The sequence below is a fragment of the Rosa rugosa genome, chromosome 1, assembly GCF_958449725.1.
Source record: "Rosa rugosa chromosome 1, drRosRugo1.1, whole genome shotgun sequence".
Lineage (NCBI taxonomy): Eukaryota > Viridiplantae > Streptophyta > Magnoliopsida > Rosales > Rosaceae > Rosa > Rosa rugosa.
Genome location: NC_084820.1, coordinates 16,908,546 through 16,933,256, shown reverse-complemented (window position 1 = coordinate 16,933,256; position 24,711 = coordinate 16,908,546). Strand labels below are relative to the sequence as shown.

The 24,711-nt window shown below is 37.5% G+C and overlaps 1 protein-coding gene and 1 long non-coding RNA gene across 4 annotated transcripts; both read right to left on the bottom strand.

Moving 5' to 3' along the window:
• Positions 1-5,016: 5,016 nt before the first annotated feature.
• On the bottom strand, positions 5,017-9,941 carry LOC133727414 (uncharacterized). 3 transcript variants are annotated; one of them, XR_009855173.1, is made up of 7 exons: positions 9,828-9,941; positions 8,913-8,991; positions 8,129-8,196; positions 6,981-7,930; positions 6,787-6,894; positions 6,252-6,637; positions 5,017-5,315 (listed from the first exon to the last, which is right to left on the bottom strand). It is a non-coding gene; the product is annotated as an uncharacterized LOC133727414 (long non-coding RNA). The 3 variants fall into 3 exon arrangements; XR_009855174.1 differs by having other exon boundaries at positions 6,252-6,704; positions 8,129-8,188; XR_009855172.1 differs by having other exon boundaries at positions 8,129-8,188.
• A 5,412-nt stretch (positions 9,942-15,353) lies between these two features.
• LOC133727413 (zinc finger protein 7-like) lies at positions 15,354-16,296 on the bottom strand. The gene has a single exon (XM_062154995.1). It carries the CDS (start codon positions 16,086-16,088, stop codon positions 15,471-15,473), a length of 618 nt encoding a protein of 205 aa, XP_062010979.1. The 5' UTR covers positions 16,089-16,296; the 3' UTR covers positions 15,354-15,470.
• Positions 16,297-24,711: the final 8,415 nt, after the last annotated feature.

The window sequence follows — 24,711 nt, the reverse complement described above, 5'->3', positions numbered from 1 at the left end:
TGCTCCTTGTGCTTTCTAGTTAAAGGTTAATACAGATGGTGCTGCTCGTGGGACGCCAGGCCTCGCGGGCTTTGGAGGTATTTTTCGTGATCACTCGGGCAATTGTATGGGTTGTTTTGCTGGTTCCATGGGTATTGCTACTGCCCTAGAAACAGAGCTTCAAGCCATTATTCATGCCGTTTTAATAGCATCAGGAAAAGGATGGACTTCTCTATGAATTGAGTGTGATTCAGCGGTAGCAATTCACTTTCTTGCCAATAGAAATTGCTCAGTCCCTTGGCGTCTAAGTGTTGATTGGGTCAATTGTTGTACCATTCTCTCCTCTATGCAGATTAGTTTTTCACATATTTATCGAGAAGGGAATCAAGTGGCTGACTGCTTAGCTAACTATGGGGTGGATTATGAGGGGCATTATTGGTGGGACTCTTGCCCTCCTTGTGCTTCAGCTGCCTTTGTTCACAATCTGCAAGGTTTACCGAATTTCCGTATTAGCTAAATTCTGATGTGCTTGACAGATTTCATGCAAACGTGGTTTTTGCTGCATGGTTGCTATATTCATCAGTCTGTAACTATTTTAGCTCAGTGCTCACTTTGAGTATTTTATTTCATTTTTTTCTCAGAGAGGTTTTGACTCTTGTCCCCCTCTCTCTTCTTGTGAATTTTTTTTTCTTTTATTAATAAAATAAAATAAAGGGACGGGCGGTGGGTTCCCGGTTGCGATGGCCCCCTTTCTTTCGAGATTGTGGGTGGGTGCCAGTCACCCCAAATCGGATGTCGCAGAGGAACTAATATCGCCTAATCCTTTATTTAATTTAAAAAAAAAAAAACTGTTTTTTCAAATTCATATTCAAAACTAAAATTTATTTAGTCATCTAAACTGTACATACAAACACAGTCGTCAAATAACATTATCATGAGAACTAATTATTTGACTAGCTAACGTGTTTTTTTTTATGTTTTCTGATCTGAGACTAAGTACGTCTTGAAAAAATGAACGTTCACGATCTATACCTGCAGCCTATATATATAGTATATACAGATATATAGCTGGCTACATTTGTAGACTTTGACAGATTACTAGCTGGTCTAAGCAAAACATAGTATATTGTGGACTGCTATTATTACAAATGCTGAAAAATATGGGATTTGTCATGCAGAGAAGCAACATGAAACGCAAACCAAGTCATAATACAATGATACATCCCAACAAGAAAACCAAGACTGTATAGCCAAAGTCTTGAGTGGCCTAAATAGTATCTAGGGTCTCGATCTTTCTAGCCAAGGCATGCAATCTAGCTAGTCTAGAAGCGCTACAGAGCTCTATCTATAGCCTAGCCAATTAGGGTTAATTATCTCCTGCACTTTGCACATTCAAACACGGCAGGCTTATGAGTCATCGCAATAAGTTATTGTTTCCTAACCCTAGGAGGTTACAGTAGCTAGGTTTCAGAAGTCTAAGTTGAGTTTTAATAGCTAGTTGTTCGTTTCGTGTTCAGACGAACAGGGTCGGTGGGTACTGTAGAACTGAGGCCGAATATTGCAGAAGCCTGCTGGCCGGGTCAAATATAGCAGTATTTTAATGGCCAACCGAAGATCCTGGTCAAGGCCAACAAGGGTTGGCAGGATTGGCAAAAGCAAGGATCTTGCCTTGGTTGGCACCCCCATCCAAGGTTCAAGCCTAAGAGTTGTCAATTTATCTCTTGTTGGTAGGTTGCTGAGTGCCGAGGTCTTGTAAAGCCTATGTGAACGCTGGTGAAACGTGCTAACTTCACGGATGTCTAAGACATCTCGTAGGTTTGATTGCGGATGCCTGCAGGTCCTATCACCTGACTACTTCAATGTGGTAGTGTGGGCTTTGGGACGTTGTGGGGTCTGTCTACTCCCAATTGTAACTGGTTTAGGGCCCAGATGTTAGTTGGGCTCTTGCCAAGGCCTGCCTCAGACAATGGTAGACCATAATGTTCTTGGGCTAGGGAACCTGACTGCCCCCTCCCAAATACTCTTTGCCAAAAAAAAAAAAGATCCTGGTCAAGGACTTTGATCGAGCTAGCTCTCTCTGTACGTGTGAGGCTTTTATACTATATATGAGATATGAGATCATCATCTACGTTCGCTCTTGATTCTTGTTTCCTAGGTCATTTGCATTTAGTCTCCGAGAAATGCATGAGGAATCCAAGTTTTGTCTAGCTTCACATGGATGCTAAGACTGCTACGTAGTTTAGAGTACATATGAGTTCATCCATGATAGGCTAATGATTGAAATTAATTGGTTAAAGTATTCAAGAATTATTTTAGGATCGATATGTAGTCCATTTCATGGGAATCGGGGAAATTGTTTATGGAATTCTACTTGAAAGAATATACGTCAAGACAACTACTAGTTAGAGATGTTCTACCACACATATAATGCACAAGTTTTATACATACCCATAGAGTTATTTCCTACCCAACACTATGTATGAACAAAAGTCTTTTTGGGTTCAACCAGTTTTGATGACTTCTTTTTGGGCTATAGCGTTTAGGGCCCATTTAAAAAGATTTTGAATGTAAGGTTATAGATATGTTCGTACCTGAAAAAGTATTAGTTGTGGAGCTGAAACTCTAAAAGGGTCTGAAATGGTGATAGGGAGATGGTAGGACTGTAAAGTTTTGGATGGAGAAATGGATTGGAACAAAGTTCTTACTTGAATTGAGGTTTGTGAATATTGATAATGTTGATTTTTCAGAGTATGCAGCAGACGACTTATTGAGGTCAGTGGAACAAGGATATTCTTCCAAATGAAGTTAAAAAATCATCAGTATTCTTTTAGGGGTTGAGAGCTAACAGTCTATATGATGCTTGTATTTGGGGCTTGTTTTCTAATGGAAACTTCTCTATTAAGTCTGCTTACAGTATTTGTTGTCGTCAAGATAATCAAACTGAATCAAGATTGAGCTTCTTTTGGAAAATTAATATTCCTCCAAGGATTAAAACTTTCCTATGGCTTCTCACTCAATGCAGCTTGTTTGCTATGCTCTCATCCTCTAGAGTCTCTGCATCATATCTTTCTTGGTTGTCCTAAAGCTAAACTGATCTGGAACATTATCTCTATCCCTCAGTGCAGAAGAAGTTATTTTGATTATAACTTAATTTGATGATTAATTGTTGTCAAATTTGCGATCGACTAATGAGTTTTGCAATTCTATTCAGTGACAAAGTATTTTTGCGTGTACTTGTTGGTTTATATGGAAGTGGCAATGTAGTGCAATATTTGATCGTCGCTTCTGATCTCCCTCCAATCCAACGTTAGTAATTCAACTTTTTTTTGAAGATTGACTTAATGCTAATAAAGTCCCCAGTACTCGGCCTTTATGAGATCAAGTTCTCTGAAAATGGTCTCATTCTCCTTGTGATGTTATAAAGCTTAATATTGATGGATCTAAATTATCTTCAAATGGTTGCATTGCAGCTGTGGGGTTGATTTGAAATAGTGATGGAGATTGGGTTTGTGGTTTTTTTGGCAATCTTGGTATAAGAAAAATATTTGTAGCTGAATTGTGGGCTTTGTGTATTGATTTGAAAATGACTTTGAGACAAAATGCTACGTACCCATATTATGGTTGAGTCTGATTCTTCTCTTGTGGTTAATCTGGTTAAAAAAGAGTGGGATGATACCCATCCTTTCCATGGCATCATCACAGTTTTCAAAGCTCTTTGGTTGAGAAATTTGAATTGTACGACAATGCATATCTATCGAGAATGTAATATGTCTGCAGATGATTTAGCACAGTTTCAGCATACTTTGAATTTGAGATAACTTTTTTTTTTTTTTTGAAAAACAGCCTGATTATATCAAGGAAAGACTCCAAGAAGATAAAGAGGGTCTACTACTTCGCATCTCTCTCTCTCTCTCTCTCTCAAGGAGAGGGCGGCTAGGTTTCCTTAGGTAAGCTTGGAGGCTCTCGTCCGGCAGCTCCCGTGCCGCGCTAGGCTATTAGCCTTGTCGATGAACGGTGAGTGCGGCCGGGCGGGGACGTTTTGATGGCCGTTTCTCAGCCTGTGCTGCGACGGCGCGACTTGGACCTTGACAAGCTTGCAAGCCTGTGGTGGGCCTGCATCTTCTGATCGTTTGGAGGCTTTGGCGTTGGGAGACTGGTGGTATCGGCGCTCTGTCCCTTGATCGACGGCCGCGGCTGGCAGGACAACATGTGGTGGGGCTTAGACGGGGCCGTTTTGGATCGGAGTTTTCCGATCTGGTATGGATGTGTTTTGGGGGAGGTGGTGCTTCTTGTCGGCGTGCTGGCGACGATGGCGAGGTGGATGGTCGTCCGACGTCTACTCGTGGCGATGGCTAGGGTCTCTTAAACGTGGTGGAGGCGTGGTGGCTGCTGCAGCTTGGAGTTTGGCTAGGGTTTGAGTGCTCTTGGGTCTGGGCTTTGCTTTGGGCCCAATTTTATTATTTGTTTGTTATTTTTGTGTAATAATGCGCCATCTTTTACTGGTGGGTGCAGTGGGCCTTGGCCCTGTATACCTTGTTTCTTTGGGTTGTTACAATGTGTCCAAGGATCACTACAACAAATCTGGGCATTAGTGGCCATGACAGTGATCACTAAAACTAGGAAATTTGGTCACTGTAAGTCCCTCACTGATTGTATTCAGTGACCAACTTACAATGTTGGTCACTAATTCAAAATGTCTTAGTGACCAAGATTTTATGGTCATTAAATCAAAATGTCTTTAGTGACCACGATTTTATGGTCACTAATTCAACATGTCTTTAGTGACCACGATGTTATGGTCACAAATAATAATGGCTTTAGTGACATACATATTCATCACTAAATTCTATTACCAATAGTCACTAAATAACAAAATCAGCTCATTTAAAGCCATGCCCTCGCACGGTTCTAGTGACCATATTTCTAGGTCACTAGTAATTTGGTAACATTATTCTTGGTTGTTCTATTGGCATTATTAACTATAACAAATCTGGTCATTCATGTCACTACAAATCAAATATGTGAACAATGGTCAATTCTTTATGCAATAAACGACTCAATAGTAGCCTTCAATATCCCAAAACCACCATATGAAAATGTACTGTAAAACTGATGGTTAACAAGGGTTGATTATATCAATCCAATAATAAACATCAACCTCCATCTTGAAATAATAACTTTCTAAATCCAAAATATACAAATGTCAATATCCATCCTTGATAGCCATTTCAAAATAAAAGGAAGTACATACAAGTCTTCCTAGAAGTTCAAAAGCCTTCAATGATATGTATGTTGCTTGATGCCCTTTTCATCTGCCAATTTTTTCAATGCTGTACCTGTACATATTGTGTATATCTAGATTAATTAACAAGAGCACATGGGCAAAACACAATCTGAAGGTAGCAATGGCAAAATATCCATCAGTCATATCCAGAAACAAATCTTCTATGTAACAACTTCGCTAAAACCTATCAATCTTGATTTTGCAACAACATGTAGGCAATGGAACTGAGATATTGATGGAAGCTTAATAAACAAGATAATATCATAACCAAAGCTACCCAACAAAACCCAGAAACCCAAAACAAACAAAACCCCACTGTTCACAGTCAAAGTTCAACACCAGACAAAACCCAAAACAAAAACTCAGCCTTTGAAAAAATGAAACAAGGGGTTTGGTGCTTTTGGTCTAAGGACTCTAAGCTGAGCTGGGTCTGGGTTTTAAGGAGCTGTTATAGAATACTCAAAAGAGCTGGAATATTTTTGTGAGTGAGTGAAAGACACGAACTCTCTTTTTCTTTTTAACTTCATTCTTTATCAGCTTTCTGTGGGAATCAAAATCAAGCTGCAGGTAAAGTGAGAGAAGGTTTTGTGGGGACAAATCAGTACTACTGCCCAGAAAACCATGAGACAATTTGAATTGAACAAGCCCAGAATTTATGCTCAACTTACCACATTTTATGTCTTCTGCAAAATCTGCATTAATTAACAAGAGCACATGGGCAAAACACAATCTAAAGGTAGCAATGGCAAAATATCCATCAGTCATATCCATAAACAAATCTTCTATGTAACAACTTCGCTAAAACCTATCAATCTTGATTTTGCAACAACATGTAGGCAATGGAACTGAGATATTGATGGAAGCTTAAACAAGATAATATCATAACAGAGACAAATTAAAAGAAATGCCCAGTATTTAGTATTACAGTAAAATTATGTTTCTATGATATTATGCAGTTGCAATAGCACAAGTGAATATGTATGCATACCTTCATTTTTGGGAGGACAACTGCGCCATCAATTTGAGTAAAAGTGTGTCAGTCTGATTTTGTCTTGCCTTTAATGCCTCCAACTCTTCATTTTGTTGAGCAGCACTAACCTTCACTGCCTCTAACTCTTCATTTTGTTGAGCTGCACCAGCTTTGACCATCTCTAACTCCTCATTTTGCTGAGCTGCAGTAGACTTTGCAGCCATCAATTCATCTGCAAGCTGAATTGCTCTTCTTTCCGCTTCATATGCCCTTTGATTCGCCTGCCTCACTTGAGCATCATTTGCAGAAAATTTAGACCTTTTAGGCTTTGGGCCTGCTCCTAAGCCACGTATATAGCTTGATCGTGGTGGACCAACAATTTTGCACTTCATCATAGATCTCATCTGCAGACATTATTTCACCAGATTTTTCATTCATTTGTGGCTCGTTTTGTATATTTTTCATCTCTTCCTATATAAAAGAGTGGAAACATTAAGTCATTTAATGAATACTGTATGATGCAATAATTAAAATAAAAAGTATGACAACTCACAAAAGCATTCTTTGCTGTATCACCAACCCATGCAGATATCTTTTCACTGTATCGTGTGAGCTTGAAAAGGTCAATACGACCAATTTCCTCTCTAGTTTCAGGATTTCACTATTGCACAACCAAAAACATCTATGTCATATATACAACTTCCATAATTAATTATGCTTTGACACAAAACAGAAATTGAAGCTTACATTTTCAGTTCTAAGACGACTAAATGCCTTTGTCCCTGCACAATGTGTTATCTCTAACTTGTCCCTGTTTGTCTTGTTTTTTTCGCTTGTTTTCTGTGTAAAGATCAAATCAAAAATTCTAGAATTCATAGCAAGTATTGTAGATGAAAAAGAAATTTATTAATTCTCTTGATTTAGGGAAAGTATCTCAAGATTTTCTGGGGAACCTTCTTCTTGCCATTATCAGAAGAGTACCTAGGCTCATTACATACTGGACACTCCAATTTATATTCATACTTCTCCCAAAAGAGTACACAATCGTTTTTACATGCATGAATCTTGTCATAACTGAGACCCAAGTCACGAATAACCTTTTTTGATTCATAATAAGATATGGGACATGTGTTTCCATCAGGTAATGCCTCCTTGACTAAATCAAGCAATGCTGTAAAGAACTTGTTGCTGCCACGAAACATTATCTTCAAATGAAGCAACTTCACAATGAAGGACAATTTAGAGAATTTTTGACAACCTGGATACAACTCTTGCTCAGCATCGCTCATCAATCGTCTAAACTTACTTTCTTCCATGATAGGGACATGTTCTTGAGAATCGCTATCATCATGAGCTTGGAACTCATTTAACATCTCAACTACATCATCAACATCCTCTTCATTTTCAAATTCCATGATATCATCTTCTGGTTCAAAATCATTGTCTTCTTCTCCATGATTTGTCCACTTAGTATAATACATAGCCATTCCATTTGCATATAAATGATCCTCAACTTGGTCTGGGCTATATTTACGAAAATTATTGCAATCCATGCATGGACAAGGAATTAATTCAGACCCTGGCTTCTTGTGGGCAATTGCAAAATTCATGAATTGTTTCACCCCATTGATATATTCTCGCTTTCCCCTAGTGCGTAACTGAATCCAACTCCTATCCATCAATGATAGAGACTAACTCTAGCAAATATCAGAAAAGAGAAAAAAAACTAAGCTGTAAAACTAAAGATCAATAGAAAACTATTCAAATAAGGACCATATTACTTTACTAGCCAACAATTACTAGGCTATGTTTTATTATATTTAAATATAAGATAGACCATAAATATGTTTCATAACAATAAAAATTTGTAAAAGCAATAATGAAATAAGTCATACCTTCTTTTCTTTTGCAAGCAGAATATTGAGAAATTCTGGCACCTTTTCAATCGTTGCAAGCTGCACAACTAATAAACTAATCAGCAACTGAAAATCAAAAGATATTATGAAGGCTATGACCAGTAATAGTTTAACATACAAATGTTAAATGCCTTTGAATATACTCTGGAACAAAACGAGTTCAAATTAAAAAATTAAAAAAAGGGATGGCATATTGAAACAACTTATCAAGCTATTATGTTATCACAATGCATATACTAAATTATCAAAATCATATAGCAAGTTAGCAATAGCTTATCAATCATCGCTGTTATCAAAATCCTATCCAAAAAATTCTTTAATTAGAAAGATATAAATAAATCAATAGGCTTAGTTATCAGTTTGAAGAGTTCTATGTAGATAGTGTGAGTGTGTGTAGATATAGGATAACACCAAAAATGAAAAACTGATCATATGGTCATTTTCTAATCCGCTAAAATGGTTCCATGTCCATATGTTTATACATCACATATCCCATAAATGCTAGCAATTTCGAACTATACTAACAGAAGGACTAAAAATCTTATATAAAAAAGAGAGAGAAACAAATCTAGCTCCAGAACATCACTTCACACAAGATTGGGATATGGCTTCTGTAAGTTTAATCAAACAGTTATGGTGTACTAGGTGATATGAACTTAGAAACACACTTTGTTTTACATTTCAATAGGTCTGTGAGGTTTTCAATGCCAAACAAAACTAAACCAGAAAAATGAGAATCCAAATAAACATGTTAGCATGTCACCTGTGTAGCAATGTCTCTACTATAGCATGTCACTACAACTTAATTGTGTTGCTCACTCTCCATGAGTTCAAGGGTCCCTCTGGAAAGAAAAAGAGAAATTCAATTTCGAGATACATGAAAGTTTCTCTAAATATAGTTGAAATGCAGCAAATTTCTAACTGCAAAGAACCGGGATCCACAAAATTTGTCTACTGTCATTCATTTCCAACACCTTGCCAAGCCAACCAATCCTATAAGCATTATCAGGATTGAGAGTGGAAACACAGGGCAGTTTTCCTTCATTTTCTTAGTAGAGAATAACCAACTACCTACTAAAATTTGAGGATTCCTCATTTACTTCAAAAGAAACAATAGCAATAGTTTTCAAAATTAATATTTAAACATATTAATTTTGCCTGGGGTGTTTGAGAAGGCGGGCACTTCACTTAAAAGAGTAACACCTGAACCGAAAACAAGGTCCTCAAACTCTCAAATAGAGAGAGAAAATGCAGTCCTCACTTTCATACGTCCATGGCAACAAAGCCTTTAGATTCCAAGTAAACCAAACCCTATTTCGAACCAATCACCACTCAGAGTTACTAAACTCCCATCCAAACCATCACCTTCCTCCTCTATTCAACTCACCTTCCCACAATCACCGTCTCTCCACAAAAGCCTCTTTCATATTTAAACATATCAAATAGCAATAGTTATCTTATAAGAGGTACATAGCATCTTCAAACCACTTCAGAAAAATCAAAACCGAAACACTAAAAACCCTAAAATTAATTCTAGTACCAAAACTTTTCATGAAACCTCTCTATTCAGACCCCAAAATCAATTTGATTGCCAAATAAACAAAACCTAAAGCCAAATAGCTCAATCATGAAGTGGAATCAGTTCAACAAGCCTCTCAATCATGAAAGAGATACTTACAATCAAGTAATTCGTTGGAGAAGAAGAAGAAGCCAATAGGAACAGAGGAGAAGTCGATATGAGTCGGAGTCGGAGTCGATAACCGATGGAGTCGTTGATTCAGGGGGGTGTATTGTATATAGAATTAGTGGAAGTTTTAAAGAAATCTATAAAATTTAAAAGTCTGGGTGTATTCAATATAGACTTTTAACAGTCCATGAAAGTTTTGAGGTATTCAATTAGGATTTTTAAAGACTTCATGAATTCCACCAAAATCTAGAGGTATTCAATTAGGACTTTTAAAAATGAATAAAAGTATAGAGCTATTCAAAATATCATTCATACTTATGGAATTAGAAAATCATGGACTTTGTAGTGTTAACTATACATACCAAACTCCAATAATTTTCCAGCCTCCAAACCAAAGATTTGAAAAAGTCTATCAAAGTTCTTCTCTCTACACACGAAGAAGTTGGTCCTTCATCATCTCTCTTTCTTAATTTTTTATTTTTCTCTAATCTTTTATGATATCAATGTTTTTTGATACCCAACATGTTCATTGTAGTTCTTGAATGTGATTTTTTTTTTTTTCAATTGTGATACTTCGAACCCTAATAGCAATAAAAATGATTTATGAAACCCTAAAACCCAAATATTGTGGTCTACCCCTAAGACCTTGAATGGCATACTAACTTTTATCTTATTAATTAATTATTCTCATTAATTTGAATTTATATTATGGTTCAAAGAAAGGTTGAACAATTGAATTTCAATTGATTGATTTTAGATCAAGACATTGACCAATATTTGCTACAATATATGTTAATCGGCGAAAACAAAATTGATGAGAATAATTAACCATAAACATCAAGTGATCTATGTTGCATATTTATGTTGTTGGGAGATTAGGAATGAGAACAAACTCACTAGACAGACTAACGATCATTCATTTGAGTCAATTTCTATTAGAAGATACTTGAGCATTGAAGAGACAACGAGTTATTATCTTGTTTTGTGTTTGGGCTGCATTTGTTTTGTTTTTTGTTTTTATATTTTGTACATGCTAGGAAATCTGTAGAAGTCATTCATAATAAAGTATATAGATTTTCATGAATCAATAAAAGTCTGTTGCTAAAATCAATGGTTTTAAGAAATCCATAACAGTCTATTAACTTTTTAAAGAGTCTGTGGACTTTTCAAAAAGTCTGTCATTTAAAAAAAGTCTGCACAAATCCAAATACAATACACCCTCCTCAAACTACCCAACCTGACGGAGAGAAGAACACGATCATGGAGCTTTCAATTCAGAATAAGGGTGCAGCGAAATTTATCGGGCTATAAAAGTTTGCCGCTTGAAAATGTATTAAAAAAAAAAAATAATTGGTCACTAACTCTAAAACGACAACGTATTTGTTAAATGTAATAAAACATGTAGTGGCCAGACCCAAGTTGGTCACTATTAATTATACATTTGGTCACTAATAATTAATGATTAGGCGGGAATCTGAAAATTTATGCCGCCAACTACTTTAGTGACCACTGACTAATTTTAGTCACTAATTCTATTCTATTAATGACCAATTACAGATTGGTCACTAAGATTTGGTAACTAATGCCCAGATTTGTTGTAGTGGATCAGTACTGATGTACACCAAGGTCTTAGGCGGATGTACTGGTGTTTTTGGTGTTGTAGCCTCTCATTGATCAAGGCGGAGTAGTCTAGGCTAGTAGTTATTTTTAATGTGCAGTCAGTGCACTACTTGAGCAACGATTGTAATGGGTGATCTTCGGATCTCCTAGCTTGACCTTGTACGGTCGTATGATCTTTTCGATCACAAGAATATATCTTCCTTTCCCCTAAAAAAAAAAAGATAAAGAGGGTCTACTGAGATTGAGACTTGTACTTATTTAATTAGCTTTTCTGGCTTTTAGCCGTGAGACATTATATATACACATCCAATTCCTCTCTCAACTTTCTTAAAATTTTCATAATTCCAAAATGCCCTTCTATCTTTTGAATTAAATATCAAAATTGAGGGAGCAATTCCCGTGAAAGTATCTTCACATCGAGAATTTTCTTGTTCCCTTTCTATGAATTTGATTAATTGATATATAGGGACAAAGTAGGGGAGAGAGGCTTAACCTCTCAAGTCATAATCCAATAGAAATCACATTGTTATTCTCCACCACCATCCTTGTTAATTTCTTTCATGAAAAGAAAATCTTGTCGATACTAGAATTATTGCAAATGGTTTCATTGTTCCAAGAATCCATAGGAATCACATAAGGAGAGAGCCATAATTATTAGCAAGCCTTGAAACTCTCCATATACCAAGAATTCTGAACTAAATAACTCTGATGTACAGAAAACCCAATATTCATGACTACTCAAATTTCTTAGAAACATCGATTTGGGTAGCAAGAAGAAGAGTTTGGAGGCATAGTATGAGAGAAACAAATGCCCAGATTTTTATTGTCTAATTAGTAAAGAGGGGCATAAGAGAAGGGTGCGGCTATTGCCACCCTATCATTTTCTTTATTCACCATTCTTGCTCATTACACCCTACATTTTAATTTCAATTATTAAATTTACTTATCTAACCCATTTCTCTTTCCAAGAATATCTTTATATGACATATTCATTAAAAAAAATATTTTTGTTTAATGAAATTTATATCAATTTAAAAATAAAATTTATTAAAATTTCCTAATAAAATCATAATTTGATTTATTTCCATTTTTGTAATTTTTATATTCAGTTTCAATGTTAGTCTATTTCAATCCATATCAAAAAATTAGTAAGTTAACAACTATGAGCAATGAAGACATTGTGGAGGTTAGCTCTATCTCCTGAGTCTTTGGTATCCAGAACGTTGTTTGCTAAATACTGTTCCAATCATAACTGGGCAAAGGCTGTTCTGGGTCCAAAGCCATCTTTGATATGGCGAAGTCTTTTGTGGGGAAGGGATCTGGCAGTTTGAGGGATTAGATGGAGAATTGGTAGTGGTGAGCGGGTTGGATTCTGGAGTGATAAATGGGTGCCAACACCATGGAATTTCAAAGTCATCACGCCATGTTTCTTGCCGACAGACATTCCGGTTAGTCAGCTTATGCGGAGGCCAGGAGAGTGGGATGTGGAGTATCTCGAAAATCATTTCCTCCCTATTGATGTAGAGAAAATCCTCTCTATTCAGCTTTCTGGAGGTGGGGGAAGGGATGCGTCTATATGGCACTTTTGTAAAGATGAAAAGTATACTGTGAAATTTGGATATTGGTTGGGGATGGAGCAATTAAAAAGGGAGTTTGGGACTGGCAGTAGTGGTAAGGAAGGTGCTTTAAACTCCAAAAATTGTTGGAGTATTATTTGGAATCATCAAATTCCTAACAAAGTCAAGCTTTTTCTTTGGAGAGCTTGCCATGCTTTCTTACCTTGCAATGAGCGCTTGTTGAAGCGGCATATCAGTTATAATGGGAGGTATGGAAGATGTGGGTATCTAGAAGAAACAGTAGTGCATTGCATTTGGGAGTGCCTAGAAGCCAAAAAAGTTTGGAAGCGGACTTGGCTGGAATTGGTTTGCTCAACTTGGAAGGAACCTAACTTCATTGATTTGCTACTACATGTGGCTGTTACTGGTCAAGGAAAGGAATTAGAGATGTTCGCGGTAATTGTGTGGTGGATTTGGAGAAATAGAAACAATGACGTTCATGGGAGAAAATGCCTAGAACTAGACAAACTAGTTTCACAAGCTTATGAGTGGTATGAGCAGGTTGAGAAAGCTTCGGAGAGCCGGCAGCCAACGACTCAGACCAACAGATCAAGGGACGAAGACCAGACTGTAGTCACAACGCCTCCATCCAATTTCTTGAAGCTTAACTTTGATGGCGTGTGTGACCTGGTTCATGGGAAGGTTGGACTTGGAGCTGTTATTAGAAATGAGCAGGGGGTCTTGTAGGTGCTCTGGCGGCTCCCATTACAGCTATGATAAGCCCAATGGCAACTGAAGCCATGGCGCTACTGTATGGGATCAGATTATGCAGAGAGCTAGGCATTTCACATCTGCAGATTGAAGGTGATGCTCAAAATGTAATAGCTCATTTGGATGAGGGTGGGATGGACCTGAGTGAAGTGGGTGCTGTTATGGATGAGATAAGATCATTGATGCGTGAGTTTGCGTTTGTCTCTTGGAAGCATGTTCGAAAGAAGGGCAACCAAATAGCACATGGTTTGGCTCGAAAGGCTTTAACAATGGTAGTTTCAATGTACTGTGAGGAGGTTGGTCCTCCATGACTTCAATCTTTATTTGAGGCAGTTCCTATGTAATTGCTGCAAATGAGGACAGTTTTGCTTTTGAGTTGCTATTACCCAATATCAGTCTATGAATAAACGTATCTTTTAATAAAAAAAAAACAAAAAAAACTATGAGCAATGAAGAAGATATTGATTTTTTTTTCTTCGTGTTTTAAATTTTTACTTTCGGTGTTCATAAGAGAAACTTTAAAAGAATAATATAACAGAAAAATTTGTGGGTGTGTATCAAAAAGATAGGGATGTATGTGTCAATTTTTTTCTTTAGTCGTAACAAAAAAAAAATGTGAAAATTTTATTGTCGTCAATTTCTTCATTTTATTTTATATAAAGCGAAGTTTACAAATAATGATTCACGCTTCAAGACATGAGCTGTATGACAAAAAAAAATTACTAACATAACAAACCTCACACGTTCATTCCGGTTAGAAACACGAGAAATTCTTGCATAGGGGCTGCCGCATCATGTGGCAGTGCGGGCCTCCAATTAGAACAAAGAAAATTTTCCATCTTTTCCAAAATTGCCCCTGGTTTTTAATGTGAAATACCCAAAATACCTCTCTACTTGGGCACTGATTGGGCAGCCCCACTACCACGTAGTGCGGGTGCCGTACGTAAGTCTCTCTCAAGAAACCCGGAGTCCAGTACCTATCCCAGATAAGCCTAGAGTTTACAAAATCTTCAATCTAGGCATAGAGTTCTGAGGTCCCGATCACCTGGTCAAATAAGCCCATTGATCCTTACAAGCCCATAATTTGTGAAGTGACTAGTGAGCAAATCAAAATGGCCATAAATTTGAGGTCCCAACTGTAGTTGGACAACTGACTTTCACAAGGTTTGCCGACAAGAAAACTTCACAAACTAGTGTCCTCCTTTCCAGTACTAAAGCTGAGACTGAATTATTTTTAGTACGGTTGAAAGTTTGGCGTTATAGCACTATCCTATAAGAAATGAAAGGATGGATAACCAACTACATATGTCACATCAATCCAGATGAAAAACTAAAAAGAGCTAGAGATTTAGTTCATATCCTGCGCCAGTGAAGGATGATCGATTATACCATTCAAAAAAAAAAAAAAAAAGGGACGATCGATTATATGCTTTTCTGATCTCAAATATTCTCGACTTTCAATTAGAATGGTTCATCTGAAATCTAACTTTTAAATGTGGCTCTAAAGAAAATAGGAGAACTCTTATCGACCACTTTCTGTAAAAAGTCAAGGATCGATGAAAGAAAGAGATCGGTAATCCAAATTCATTATCATGATCAAAACATGTAATATTTGGATGAAGAAATGAAACAACAAGAACTTGGCTTCAAAAACACAGTAAGCTGAAGCAATAGTAGGAAATTAGAATCACAGCCGTAAATTTAAGTCGAGCTGTTTATTATGTACATGATCTGATTGATGATGATCATCTGTACTACTTGGCAATCTGTGTTCCACTCGGAAACTTCCAGGCCAAATCATATCCCTAGCATCTTCAAGCATGAATGGCATTCCAAAACCAGTGCTCAAACCATCGCCGCCTGAGCGAGCCACCGTCGAAGACCCTTGTCTGGTTTCCTTCTGCACAAGTGAATGAGGCTGAACACCAAGTGAACGAGCCGCTACAGAATTGAAGGGAAACCCCATCATCGTTGTCATCATCATCCTATGAGATTGGTACCTCTTTGCAGCTCCTCTCTCTCTTTTGTGTGCATTCTGATGGCCTCCCAAGGCTTGTGAGCTATAAAACTTCCTCATGCAGAAGTTGCATGAGAAAACCTTATTTTTGCTGCTACTACTGCCTGGTTTTGATGATGGATCATTTTTATTGAGGCTTAAGCTCAACCAATCTCTCAAATTATCATCCTCATGATGATCAGCTACTCCTTCATCATCATCATGATCACTTTGCTTTGACTCAGAATCCTGGTTGTTTTCTGCAATCTCATATGCTTTTTTTTCTTCTTCTGCCCTTGTGGGAATCATTGCAGTAATCAAACACTCACTTTGAGAAGTGCAATAATGGAAAGTTCTTTGAAAGAGGCTTGAAGAAATGGGTGAGATTGGTCTAAAATAGAAATCAAGGAATTTTCATGTGTCTGACAAGAGAAGGCAACATAATGGAGAGAGGAATTGGCTTGTGGATATTTTAAAATGCTTGAAACTTTTTTAGGCAAAGGCAGGCCATATGCTTATGTCATCTAATGGTATTGGGCTATTGGCCATTAATTCAAGCTTCGTATTCCTACATAGTTCCATACTCATCTTTCCTTTCACACCATAAAGTGATTCTCTATGAATGAATATTGGGAGAATTCCATAAATGGTCACTCAACTATGACTCATTCGACACTTTGGTCAAATATATCACTTTGGTAAATATTACACTGTCATTCACAAAAGTCACCCAATGGGCATTTTTTTCTCACAACAAAGTGACTTTTGTGAATGACAGTGTAATACTTGAGTGACCAAAGTGTCGAATGAGTCATAATTGAGTAACCAAAGTGACTATTCTCCCTATTACTAACAAACACTTGCAACTAATAAAAATGTCATTAATTGAAAGCAGATATAGCTGGGTCTCCTTGTGCTATTGTTAATTAGTACACAAAACCACATTAAGATATTAGCCGGTTTGAAGATTTTGACCGAAGAAACAAATATGGTGGCAGATTATCTTGCAAAACGCTTAATGTCCACTTTTAGATCCTTGTACTTAATTTGATCTACTCTTCCTGTGGCCTTGAGATGTTCGAACCAGCACAATGGTTTTCTGGGTGGCCTAGGGTCCCCTAGATAACTAAAAATTATCACATGAATGGTGCTTGGACAACATAGACAAGTTGGAAATCTTATCAAGAAGTGCAGTCCAAACATGCATCGTAAATGCAAGTACCCAAACAAACAGGCACCATATGTCCTTCTGCCCCATACTGCAGATTTAAACTTCCCATATAAATAAATACATGTTGGTCTAAAGAAAAACATCCACCATTCATTTTGTGCCCCTACATGTAATCTGATAATCGGAATCATTCCATTTTAAAGTTTTTATGCGAAGTTATTTTAAGAAATCTTGTGGTCATTTAAACTATATAGATGAAAACAGCATGTTATTTAAACTATATGTGGTCATTTATACTGAAGAGTGAATGATTCTGACCGTTGAATTGCAAGCGGAAAAGAGTTTGAGATCTGAAATTTATACAATGACCACTGCAGAAATTTGGACCGCTTCTTTATGCCATACATATTTATGACCACATGCTGGTCCTGCTAAAGGTTAGCTGCACAATATTAAGACCAAGAACTGATGTTGATTAACATGTGGTGTCCCTAAATGAAGGGAAGAAGGGGGGCCAATTTCACAGTACGTTAGTCTGCTTGTTAGCTCTGGGCCAAAGCACTCTGGTTTATCATAATCACCACATTGCCAATTCTATCTCCTATGATCACACCACGACATCATGTTCATATAGAACAAAAACAGTCAATATAGCACGAAAACTAACAGAAATTACGGCAAAATAGGGCAATGATATGCTCACTATGTTTATGTTAGGTTCCGAGTACCATACAATTGTACTTAGTTACTTACTAATATGCACTTGTGAAGGTTTGTTCGAGAGCCGGTTTATGACATTTGATGTTTTTATTGAATACTGCACTGGTGTATGTATTGTTTTGGCTTTACTCCGAGCAGTACAACATGCCTTAATCGAAGACACACACTAACCCCATGAACATGAGTTCATACATGACATGTATTTCTGAACCAATGAGGACAGTTGGAATTGTTGAAGATGCTATTATGAACTATTTGAACAAAAGTATATGATGCATTGATACTAGCTTTTATAAAAGGTGTAGAGGACCCAGCAAAGTGTCAATACAATGGTGATAAAAAAGCATGATGGAGAGGTGGGATGTCTATTTTCAAATGGGGTGTCTTCCAAACAAGAGGATCAAAATTGTGCGTATGTCTTTGAGGTAGTGGGGCGTTGTGTATATGTATAATAGGAGAAGTGCAACCAGAACCACACTCGTGCTTATTCTCAGATATCAGAATCTTGCTGTTCTGATAAAGGTTTCATTTTAATACGAGTAGAAAACAAAACAGAAGCCCCCGGTTTCTCAAGGGTGTGATTCTAAAGCTTCATTTGAGATATCATTTTGTGGCAGTGTTGGATTGATGAGTCAGATGATATGAAATTAAACTAAAAAAATAATATTTAAACTAATCTAATCTCTAAGCTGAGGTAGTCTTATGCGACCTCTCGTATAACTGACTCGATAATGCTGACTCGTGAGAATACCCAATACCTTCTTCTGTTTCATAAAGGAATCCGCAAGGCATTTGGAAATCAAAGGTGTAGTCATCTCATTCTCAAAGAAAAAATAAAAATAAAAAAGGTGGTCATCTGGCTCTCAGTACTATTCTTATTCTATCAAATTCAGCCTCCTCTGCATATTATGCAGAATTTAACCATCTTAATATTTCAGTATCAACTATAAAGTAAAGCAGTTGTTAAAAGATTCAAACAATATGGACTCTGAGCAGGTGCTGATGCCAAATGAAAGAAGCAAATAATACTCCTCAGCTTATACACAGAATCAAGTATCAACGATGTAAATATACCAAATGAGGGAGCTAGTTTGCACCATATGCCACGGGGCAAGACAAGCCCTAAAGTAGTTCTCTATGCTATGACTATGACTTTCTGATATATTAGTCTAGGAGTGCTCTTATACTGATATTTTCTGAAAATCTATTGTTAACTTGATTTTAATAATATGGGAATATCAAAGCTTTTCTGCGGCCAGAAAAGGACTCGAGAGCTACTCTTTAGATCTACAAATATCTAATTGCTGATGCAACCGGGAAGGCCATAAACCGGTTCAGATAGTGTTTCTTCATTTCTTGTAAGCAAGTGATAGTCTCTTTCCCTTGGACGACTATCCATTTGCCTGGTCACTTCACACTCAACCTGTTATCCAACCAGTCTCATCTGAATTTAAGGGGTTCTTCCTAAGGCCTTAACATGTCAAAAGCAATACCTAAACCGTAGTTATAGAGTTCAAAGAAGCAAAGAAAAGTCTATCTGGGGATTACAACAAGAGTTACAAGTGCTCTCTGGTAAAGCACTGCCGACTGCAAGCAATTCATAACGAAGCAGTCCCAACTTCCAAACAGATATAGAAAGCTGGAATGAGGTTCAGTTCTGCTATCACATTTCAATTGTTTGTTTCCGGACGGACTCCGTGTTCGTTAATAATTTAAGCGACAGACAACAGACCATGAGCCCCTGAAAAGAAAGTGAGATAGTGACTTGGAGTGTACTGTGAGCACAATGCTTGTTTCAGTGTGTGAGAATCTAAACGTATTATGAGCCCGACTTGAGCCTTAGCTCAATTTGGCCCTTCAATCAGTCCAAATTGCAAACTCATATCAGTCTGTAACATGTGAAAAAAGAGACAACGGCACTAACCAAGGCTTTTAAGTGCCGCAGGGTAGAGTGCCTGGTGAGGTTCAAACACCAGCATGTGAGGTGATAGAGAATAAATCACTATAATGCTCATTAGCACATAAGCAAGCACCCACATCTTGCCCTGTTCCTAAACCCTATATATGATTGTGTCCTTCCGTGCATATATCTTCCACAATCTTTTCTCACGGGAAACCCAACTTTCATTAACAAAGAGAAAAGGCTAAGAAGAGGTTACAAAACAGTGAACAAGGAGTCCACTCTATTTCAAATTTTCAATGAAACAATGACAGGGCGTCCGCTATCTAGACTCACGAGTGATAAGTACAATCTTCTTCTATATTTTAAAAAAACATCAAAGTAAAAATACAATTTCCACTACTCATTTCCATAATGCTGAGACACCAAGAATCGTTTCGGTTCCTAAAGCAAGAAAATACATTCAGAACGTGGACATATAGAGAAGAGATTAATTCATAAAGATGATCAACTTGCACTCTATATGAAACATGTTGCATGAAGTTCACCTGATTCATAAAGAGGGTCTGACATTGTTAAAATCTAACAGAAATATCTTGAGCAATCATGGAGCTTGAAGTAAGAAAAAAACATTCAGAACGTGCAAAGATAGGTAAGAGACCATTTTGTCAAGATTAACCAACTTGCATTCTATATGCACCGTGTTGCATGAAGTTCAACTGTTTCATAAAGAGGGTCTGACATTTGTTAAAATCCAACAGAAACAACTTGAGCAATCATGGAGCTTGAAACCTTCTATAGATAGTTTACTCATTAACTTAGCTACTGTAAAACCTATAAGATTAAGCAAAAAGAAATTCAGCTAAAGGAGGGAGACCAATTGAACATAATAAATTTATTTCTCTTTGGATCTCAAAAGTTAGACACAATAAATACGAAGAAGAAAAAAAATATATGATCAGACAAGTAAATTGTATGATCTTGTCATTTAAAGATAACAGCCTCTACAAGTCAAATATCTTATAACAAAAAGTACAAAATAGTTGTGAAAGAACTTATCCACTACACTTTGACATCACTTCCTACGCAACCTTATCAAGATTAAGGAGCACGGAATTCTTCTCCTCTTGGATGTACTACTAGCCCCACCTAATGCAGCAACTCTTGCTGTGTTGATCCAACCCAAGTATGCTCAAGTACCTACAACACACCCAGAGGACCAGTAAGCTGATATGTAACAATCAATACTCAAATAATTGAATGTTAAAGGTCGGATAGCCCAACACTAGAGATCATACATTACAACTGAATGGACAGTTCTAATCATAGCAGTCACCATTCTTTCAACGACTTACACATATGACTTTCATAGACCACCACCATAATCCATAAGGATGATCAGAACAATGCTAAATACAACAGAGACAATAGTTCATTTCAACATTAGAAAACTCCTTGGCATTTCAATCATGGGTTTAAGCTGGTATTAGAATCACAAGATTCAAGTATAACAAATCACACAGACAATTGAGGAAACACGTATAATGATAATGCATACAAATAGTTCCCAAGTTTCCATCTTTCCTCACTAAATGAATTTATCATCATCTAAAGTTCACTTCTTTACACATATGAGAAGAATAAGCAACGAAACTCAGTCTAATAACCACATATGAGAAGAATAAGTCAACAAAAATTCACTTCTTTCTTTAGAAAAGAATAAGCAACGAAATAGAAAAGTCCGTACAATTACGAGGGATCAATGGAGGTACCCTGAGACAACTCGCAGAAAGCGCGCGCTTCGCCGGAGATGTGACTGGTCATACGAACGGAGGCGACGGCGCTGTGGAACGGCAGCAGCGACTGAGCGCAGGCCAGCTGTCCCACATTGGCGGGGAGAGAGAAGAGAGTCCGGCGAGTGGCGGAGGCCATATTACGGAGCGGAGGAGAGCGAGGGAGGGATGAGATCGACGGAGGTGATCGGGCGGTGGAGGTTCTTGCGGCGGAGATCAGAGATCTCGACAGGGACGATCCACCGCGCCAAGCCATGGGGTTGGAGTTTGGGATTTGGGAAATGGGAAACCAAGGGTTTAATTTAGGGTTTTTGGAATTTGAGTAATTGGGCCAGTTTACAAAATCATTGGGCCAGTTCGGTTCTTGGACCGCATAAAGGACCCATGAGGTTCAAACTTTTCATCATTTTATTGTGTGAAGTCTTGATTGTATTGTGGAGAATAGTTGTTAAATGATACATTTCTCATGTAGTTTTGCATGTATTTGGCTTAATGCCAACCATGTGGATGATAAGAAATTTTAGAAGTGCATATAATGAAGTTGTAAGATTTATCCATTGGATCAGGATTTGCAAGATTTTCAGCAATCCTTATTCATGTGGCACTCTTTTATGGCGGGTATGCTTGCTCATTCTAAACTGAAAGACATACAGCCCAATCGAGGTTGAAGGCACCAATCCCTTTTGGCGTTCTTAAGTGTTTTTTTGCTATTTTTCTTCTTCTTTTGATCGTGTACAATATTGATAGGAACAATACTCCTTATTCTGTTATTCTTCTTCCTCTTTTTAGTTTTTGTTGACATTGATTTTTTAAATTTTAATTTTTTTTTCTTTTAATGAAGAAAAGTGATTAGAAATTTGTAATGCCCCATGTAATTTCCACATCACTTGGTATTGTGTTGACATCATTCAAATAATAAATCTGAACCACTAAGCCAGTGGCGGAACTAGAAAGTTATATGTGGGGGGGCCGAAAAATGATGAAGTATTTTTGACAAAAAAATCTATTATAAAAATTAATTTAACATATGATATATTTATCAGTTGTAAATCAAGCTTTAATATTTTAAGTTATGTATTAATGTTTTCTTTTACAACATTTATTTAGGTATTCTTTTTATTTTTTCACAAGCATTTATTAATAGATTAGATAAACAAATTGTGTGAAATATATTATTATTTCTTATTGCTTTCATTAGTTCATGCATAGCTGAGTAATTGAGGGGGCCAATCATGATGATTATGGTCTCAATCTCATTAAATCCACAACCAATTACAGATGTACACATGTACATTTTCAGAAGTTTGGGGGGGCCAGGGCCATCTCCCGCCCCCATGTAGTTCCGCTAAGCATTTTAAAGTCTAATGGCTCACAAAGTGTGTCAAAATTTGTGTAAAATATGACGTCTCTTGATCCAGATCCTTATAGATAAAGTCATTTCAACTAAATAAAACCTTGACAAGGATGGTTGAGTAGTTTTGATATTCTTTGAGCAAACAAGGTTCAAATTTTGCTAAATGTTTGTTGACTTTTCGATTAAAATTTTGATTAAATGTTTGCAAACATTCTCGAAACTATTGGAAATATCAAATATTAATATCAAGACCCTAAAAAATAAAAATTATCCGTTTTAGTTTTTACTGAAATTATAACTATAATAATATCACTTTGAATTAGCAATCATACGATGAAACTACAAATCATTAATACCGACAAAAAACAATTAGACACAACTACACATCAATGGATTCATAAACTATCAATACAGTTTACAAAAAAACAACAACCCTACACCTTTTCTCTCAAAAACAAGAGCCGCAGTCGTTCGGCAAGATTGTATGCCCGGTCCGACGGCACGCCCTAGTGGCGGCGTCGTCGGATGGGCTAGAATGGACCTTGTGTCCGATGTTCATAGGTCCAGTTGGGGTATTGGCTGCAGAATGATGGCTTTGCTGTTCGGGGCGATAAGCGGACTTGCCGGCGAAGGACAAGGGCGGGCTGATGACTGGAAGGCGGTGTCGGCATCGTCTTGCCCTAGGGAGGAGCGCGAATGGATTGGTGGATGTTTCGAGGTGGTGTCACGTTTTCGGAGATCGCCTACCGGTGATGGCCGGACGTTGGCATCGTCGAGAACCACTGGGTTCAGATCGGATATGTTAGACCCGATTTGGTTTGGGCTGTATGGCTCCGACCTGAGGGGCGGCGAGGCTAGATGGCTCGACGACAGTCGCGGTGGCTCTGCCGCCGGTGGTGGGACGACATCGGAGGCGCCGGTGGGATGTAAGGTTTCTGATTTCTGCACCCAATTGCTTCGACTTGGGCCTGTTGGAGGTTGGGTCTGGGTTTTGTCCCTTGGCCCATTTATCTTTTCTGTTTTGTCTTATTTTTACTTATTTTTAGTTAAACGTGGCTCTATGCCGGCAATAAGTCCCTACCACTTTTGGTTAGGGCGACGTGGGCTTTGTCCCGGTATGCACACTCAGTGTGCCTTGTCTGGCCTAGCGAGGCGGCGAACTATTTGCTTGATCAAATGGACACAACCTCCTAGTGGCAGGATGAAATTGAGTGTCGCCGGATTTATTTCCGTGCGGCAACATAGTGGGAAAGCTGTGCTAAAGCAGGTAATTATGCTTCTTCGTAATAGAGTTCTCTTTCCGATATGTCACCACTATGTCAAAGCAAATAGAGTAGTCATTCGTGCACTCTTTGCTAATTGGTGCTTGTTAGAATACATAGATTTTGTGGAGAATCCGGGTTTTATTATAGGATGTTCTCTCTATGCTTATTGTAATTTGGGGTTCAGGCTCTATGTCCCCCTCTTGTATTCTGCAATTTCATTAATCAAGGCAGGGCAGCCGCACCAGGCCCACTTCAAAAAAAAAAAAAAAAAAAAACTATCAATACACAAACATGTTAATGAATCCAATATGAAAGCAACAAGCCAACAAGCAAGACACTTGTTTACTCAAATTTAGGTATGTCTTTGTTGTGCAGTTACACACTTGGTAATTTTAATCAAGATCCACAGTAAATAAGTTTTTTTGCATTTTAGTTAGATGTTTTCATTGAAAATATTTGTTGTATGTATAGATTTTAGAGTTAAAAAAATGTGATCATTATACTCAATAAATGATAAGAATTTTGAAAAATTGTGAACGGAGATAGAGAGAGCTCAGCAAACAACATCGCCTTCTCTTGCGATTGTTAGAACCCTAAACCTTAAACTCTGAGACCCTTTTTCCCCTTTTTTTCAATTTTTTCTTTTTCACAATTTGCGACCTTAACCCTTTATTTTCAAATTGCAGTCAATAGGTCAACTGTACCGACACATGTCCCCCTCCTCAAGTC